Genomic DNA, 6,867 nt, shown 5'->3' on the forward strand with positions numbered 1-6,867 from the left:
GTGGTCAATAACAAGGCAGGAGAAAGGATAGGTGGGGCTGGCAAGCAGAAAGAAATAGGAGGAGAAATCTTGGAGAAAATAATCTGAGAACAGAGAGATCAATGAGTAAGAAAAGAAATGGCCAGTTAATAGTTAGCTGCAGAAGGTAAGATTACAGAGGTAAAGAGGTAAGAATAAAGCTCAGAGGCAAAAAATATTGGCATAAATTAAGAAAAGCTGTCTAGAAACAAGCAGCTATGGCTGAGCATTTATAAGCAAAAATAATTCCCTCCCCCCTCTCTCCATGTGTTTGTGGTTGTGTGTGTGTGCTATTTGTTTGGAAACTTTACTCAAAAGGGTAAAGAGTAAAAATCTAACAACATGGCACCATACCCTGGGAAACTGGTTTTGCACAGCATGAGAAATCAAGCTAACCATGAATCTGTGAGTGAACTAACAAGCAACTCAAATCTATGGTATCTGCTTCAAGTTTCTACTTGAATTCCTGCCCAATTTTTTTCAATAATGGATTGCTATCTGAAAGGGTAAGCTGAAATAAACAATTTCTTTCTCTAAGTTGATTTTTGTAAGGTTGTTTTATAACAATCAAAGAAAGGATATAAGAACAAATATTATTCAAGATAGTGCAATGACTTAAAAATTCAACATTATCTCTTTTTCTAAGAAAAGGAGGAAAATGTCCTTGCAATTTTGGTATTTGAGTTAGGTGCTAGAGTAATGGATCAGGGTTATAAGTACTTACTACTCTTGCAGAGGACCCAGGTTTGCTACCTAGCATACACAGTGTAACTCACAAACACTAACACTAGTCTCAGAGAATCCAACCCCCTTTTATGTAAGTACAAAATTCCATGATTAGAAGCTAAACTTTTATTAACACTATATTGTGTGTGCTGTTGGTTCCATAGCATGTTCAATTTTCTGCTAGGTACATATATCCTTTATTAAAACTTTGGAGGTTTTTTTTTATTTCTATTTTATGTTTTTGTATGTGCTTAGATATATATATGTGCACCACTTGCATGCTAGTGTCCATTGAGGCCAGAAACAGGTGGCAGATGCCCTGGATCTGCAATTACAGACAGCTGTGAGCCATCATGGAGGTGTTAGGAATTAAAATGGGGTACACTGAAAGAACATAAAATGCTCTTAACTGCTTAGTTATCTCTCCAGTTTTAAATTATATTTATGTTGATTTATAATATCAATATTACATGAAAAAACTACAAAGCTAGATAATTGAAAATTACACAAAACACCAGAGTATCTATTACAGCGAGTAGATACAAAAATAAATAACTTGAGAAAGAACAAATTACAGTTTAAAATGGTGTTAAAATAGAATTTTCTAAAACTTCTTTTCTTAAGTGATGAACTAATATTTTTTAGACCTTTGTGATATATACTATATATTACCAACACATTTTTCCAAATGATAGAAATATAAAAGGAAACTTTATAATTGAATCCAATGTGCTTATGGCTATTTTTAAAGCTCATGGTAAATTAAAATAAGATGGGCATTACTGTCTTGAATATTTTAGAATATGTGTTAAAAAATATAATCAATGAATATGTTTCAGGCCAGTAAGTCCAGTAAACGACATAGTGATTTTTTTTAAAGAGACAAATAAAAGAAAACTACAACATATCTCCTACTTCTTTACTCCTCTTTTCAGTATATAAATCATTATTTGATTAGAAAAATTTGTCAGCTTCTTACTACACCTCCCTCTAAAGACGGCTTCTTAGGAATACAGGTTGTCTGTAATGAAAGAAAGTCCATGCAGCTTACAAAAATCCATGGAGAGTAAGCATATCCTTATTGTCATACATCATAAAGTGTTTTAACTTCCTTAAAATTGCTAAAATACAACAATGAACCCACTTTATTGTTCCATTTTCCTCTTCCTCATTTTCAAGTTATCTCAGTTCATTATCAATGCCAATTTCCTAAAGACTGGGAAGTATTAGTTAAGGGTTTGAAACATACTCTTCATAAGCACCAGTGGAAAATAGCTATGGGAATATTCTAGACTCAACAAGAATAAATAGATAAATATGGCTCCTGAGTACATTCTTTAAGGAGGACTTTTTAAAAGTTAAGAGCAATATTAACCATTCAATCAAATTGTCATACAAATAAAATATTATATTATTACTTTAGGTGTAACTACACGATTGTCATTAAATTCATTGCTTTTAAATACTAGCAATAGCAATGGTTTATTTTTATTTATTGTTATTATTATTATTTTCTCCCTCTTTGCTGTCAGAATTTCATCAAAACTTTAAGCATTTTAACTTCAAAGTTGAATTTTCAAAAACTTTTATTAATATGAAAATCTATAAAAATATATCCAATAATTAATTTTAAAAGATTATCTCTATTAATTTTTCTAAAGTTGTTTACACTAGAGAATATCATCCTTAGGAAATATGTAAAATTAAGAACTGTAGTGTGTTTAACTTAAAATATATAAAAATTACAACAAATTCACCGTAATGAGTAAAGGAGAGTTGACTGATTTATTCTGAACGAGTAGAAGAAGTTCATTTTGACTCTACTTATTAGCTCAAAGAGCAACTGCTGATTCAGGGCCTGCTTCAGTCATTTTTCCCTTGCTCCCATCATGCTCCTCTAGTGCATTGTTCTAAAATTAATACAAATGTTGACCTCGTGCTCCACCCATATTAACCTACATAGACGCCACACTGACACCCATGTTGATTCCACGACAAACCCACGTGCCTATCACTTATCATTATATTCTCTGTGACCTCACAGAGTATTCCTCAACACCTATCCAGACGTTGAAGGTCTCGAACATTGCCAGCAGCCCACTTCCCAGAGCTGGGGTTATCGGTCTCTTCTTGGAGTTGTGTCTGCTTGGAGTACTTCAGCCTCGCAGCTTCACAGCCTCCCAGCAGCTACAGTGGATGCTCCAGATCCTGATCCAGTGCCATAGGAGTTTTCGTGGCCCTTCAGGTACAGTCGAGGAGTGTATGTCTCTAGCCCTTGACACTCTGCTTCATCCATCTCTGAATTCAGCCTACTCATATATCATCTTCTTATCTCTCTCTAATCCCTAGGTTCATCTACAAGCTGCCACACCTGGTGAAGAAAATGTTTCATCCTAGTTTGGAGGCAATTTCTCTTAAGAGACTGCAGAAGGAGTTACTTGCCATGTTTCAAGATCCTCTGTCACAGTGTTCTGCAGGGCCAGTGGCAGAAAACATGTTTCATTGGAAAGCAACGATAATGGGGCCCGAAGGCAGCCCCTACCAGGGAGGGGTATTTTTCGTAAACATTCACTTTCCAACCACTTATCCCTTTAAGCCTCCCCAAATTTCATTTATTACTCAAATCTACCATCCAAATATTGACCAAAATGGAAGCATCTTTCTAGATATTTTGGGTTCTGAGTGGTCACCCACAATTACTATTTCCGAAGTCCTTCTTTTTATCCATTCTCTATTGTGTAATCCAAATCCAGATCTTCCACTGGTTCCTGAAATTGCGAAGGTCTACCACACGGATTTAAAACAGTATGAAAAATTGGCTCGGGAGTGGACAAAAAGATATGCAATGTAATTTCAACACAATTTATGGTATAATAAAAACTTGGTGGTTCACTTTATCCGCTGTGTATTATTGCTTTGAGCAAAGTGATGCCTCTCCAATCTTTTCTGGAGAAATATTGTACACTTTTCAAACTATGGTTAATATGAAATGCTGTTTGGGGGTGGAAGAGAAGGGAAAATGGATGAGATATAGAGGAGGTGAGGAGGGAAAGTGAGGACAAACGCAAATGGATTGGGTATGGGGAGGTGGGAGGTGAAAGAAAGGCAGATACCTGAGAGATAGGGGTGAAGAGAGTAAAGAAGAGGGAAGATGGATTGAAGGGGTGAGAGTGAAGAGGACAGATGTGTGTGTGGAGTGGGAGAAGGGCAGATGATTAGAATGTGTTAGAGGTGTGGGAGTGAGAAAGACAAATGGATTTGGTGTAGGGTACATAGGAAGTAAGAAAAGGACAGATGGATGGGAGGTTGGGGAATGAGAGTGAGGAGGACAGATGGATGGCATGTGGGTAAGGTGGGGGTGAGAGTGAGAGGAAGAGGTTTCTAGAAGATGCATGAGAGCAGTAGATTTGAGGTGCTGGAAAGAGTGTAAACCCAGTTTCATTTTAGATTTGCCTAAACAATTTTCAATGAATTAGGTATGAAAAACTAAGCAAGAATCTGTGGTGGCTTTCTGATCCAATATCAACCAGTATCATTAATCAGTAATGGGGGGGGGGGCTCTTGTTGAGAAAGAATTAATTATAATTAATGCTATGTATTATTACTATGCAATTAATGCTAGCTTATACCTCATTATGTAGTCAATGCTGGCCTGAACTCCAGATACTTCTTCACCAATATCCTCCTATATTGTCATTATAGGTCTGAGATTACAGCTTCCCTCATTTCCTCAATGGGAACTTTCCCATGTGGGGTTTTCACACTGTATTTTGAAATCCACATTTATCTATCCAAAATTGAGTGGATTAAGAATTGTTATAAGTAAAATGTGTGATGCTTGTTACTACACCTGGCTTTTTATCTGGGTGATAGAGATCCAAACAGAGTTTCTTAGGCTTGCAAAGCAAGCAATTTACTAAGCCATCTCTCCAGCCCTGGGGAGATTTTTTTCTCTGTTTCAACAATTTTTGCAAATTTCTCTTGCCTTCATTGCTTCCAATCTTGATGAGACAATGCATTCTGGCAGAAGTATGTACTGTAGAACAACTGCTGATCCCAAAGAGAGACAGACAAGAAAGGCTGTAGACAGATATATATGACACCAAATGATAAGTCATTCATGTCAGTAACTTTTTAAGTCAGATTTCATGCTCTAGCCACATCCATAAAGCCTTCTCATTGAGAAATCAAAAATAAAGAAAACTGACATTATGATACAAAGAACCTCAAATGATGTAAGTTCTTGAACTTGTTTTCTGTTGACTATCTACTGGGAAGGCAGCCTATCCTTAAGAGTAGTTTGTGTCCCAAGTCAGACTCCCTTGTAGAAAATTAATTTTCATTTGTAAGTTGTTATCAATAGGAGACAACTTTTGGGTTAGAGATTGGTCATGTTTCCACTTCATCTTTCATCTATAAGATCCCGTCTGATACAGAACCATGCAGGCCCTGGGCACGCTGCCCCAGACTCTGTAAACTCATATTTGCATTGGTTATTGTGTTTAGAAAGCCTTGTTTCTTTGCTGTCAGGTGTGGGAAGTCCTTCTGTCTATATGTCTCTTTTATTGGTTAGTGAATAAAGAAGCTGCTTTTGGCCAATGGCTTAACAAAATATAGCCAGGCTGGAAGAGATGTATATACAGAGAGTAGCCAGAGTCAGAGAGATACCATGTAGCCACCAGAGGGAAAAGACATGAGCTGATAGTTGGAACTTTGCTGGTAGGCCACAAGCCTTGTGGCAAAATATCAAATAATGGAAATGGGTTAAATTAAGATGTAAGAACTATCCAATAAGAAATTAGAGATAATAGGCCAAGCAGTTATTTAATTAATATAGTTTCTGTGTGGTTATTTTGAGTCTGAGGAGCTGGAGACAAATAAGCAGGCCCCTACAACAGATGTCCTTCATAACCTTTAATTCTTACACTCTTTCTGACTCTTTTGAAGAAACAGTTTCCTGAGACCTGAAAGGAGGGATTTGATGGAGCCTTCCCATTTAGTGCTGAGTTTCCCAAAGTCTCTCCCTCTCTATATATTTTCTGGCTGTAGATCTCTGTATTTGTTCACATCTGCTGCAGGAGTAAGCTTCTTTGATGATGACTGAGAAAGGCACTGATCTATGAGTATAGCATAATATAATTAGCTATCCCCACATTCTTTTAATAGAAAACCAGTGCTGGGTTTTCCCCTTAGTTCACTTGGCTACCTATCCTCAGGTTCTTGGACAACCAAGATGTGTCAAGTATCAGTTCCATCTCATGGAGTGTGTCTTAAATCACATCAGATATTGGTTGGTTACTCCCACAAAAATTGTACCCACTTAACACTAGCATTTATTGCAAGCAGAACAGCATTGTAAGTCAAAGGTTTGTAGCTGCTTTGATGTTTATATATATTTTTTAATTTTTATTTATTTATTTATTAAAGATTTCTGCCTTCTCCCCGCCACCACCTCCCATTTCCCTCCCCCTCCCCCAATCAAGTCCCCCTCCCTCATCATCCCTAAGAGTAATCTGGGTTCCCTGCCCTGTGGGAAGTCCAAGGACCACCCAGCTCCATCCAGGTCTAGTAAGGTGAGCATCCAAACTGCCTAGGCTCCCACAAAGCCAGTACGTGCAGTAGGATCAAAAACCCATTGCCATTGTTCTTGAATTCCCAGTAGTCCTCATTGTCTATTATGTTCAGCAAGTCCGGTTTTATCCCATGCTTTTTCAAACCCAGGCCAGCTGGCCTTGGTGAGTTCCTGATAGAACATCTTCATTGTCTCAGTGTGTGGGTGCACCCCTCACGGTCCTGAATTCCTTGCTCGTGCTCTGTCTCTTACAGAGTACCTTCTGTTACCAAGAACACTGGCCTCCAAGGGTGAAGGCTCTGTTTAGGTACCAGCTTCATATCCCTGTATTCAACCAGTTGTGTAGGCATTATATTCAGCAATAGGGCCTTATTATACGTTGTGGAGAGCAACTTATATCCTTGGCAACTGCCTGGGGTTTAGGGTGGCTTCCCTTTGGGGTATATATCCATAAAGTGTAACCCACTTCCAGCATTGAAAGTTTAATTTGGTTATAAATAGATGTCCAGTTGAGTCCTTGTCATAATTTTGTGATTTCATTCAGATTGCCT

General features: G+C 37.6%; 1 protein-coding gene across 1 annotated transcript; it reads left to right on the forward strand.

The window, feature by feature from the left end:
* Nucleotides 1–2,911: 2,911 nt before the first annotated feature.
* Nucleotides 2,912–3,595, forward strand: LOC130868088 (ubiquitin-conjugating enzyme E2 2-like). Its single transcript, XM_057760329.1, has 2 exons — nucleotides 2,912–2,989; nucleotides 3,094–3,595. The coding sequence occupies exon 2, from the start codon at nucleotides 3,128–3,130 to the stop codon at nucleotides 3,593–3,595; it is 468 nt and encodes a 155-aa protein (XP_057616312.1). The 5' UTR covers nucleotides 2,912–2,989; nucleotides 3,094–3,127.
* Nucleotides 3,596–6,867: the final 3,272 nt, after the last annotated feature.

This window comes from Chionomys nivalis, chromosome X (genome assembly GCF_950005125.1).
Source record: "Chionomys nivalis chromosome X, mChiNiv1.1, whole genome shotgun sequence".
Taxonomy (NCBI): Eukaryota; Metazoa; Chordata; class Mammalia; order Rodentia; family Cricetidae; genus Chionomys; species Chionomys nivalis.

Coding starts and splice junctions, on each gene's coding strand:
- LOC130868088 (XM_057760329.1), top strand. CDS start 3,128: ATGTTTCATCCTAGTTTGGAGGCAATTTCTCTTAAGAGACTGCAGAAG.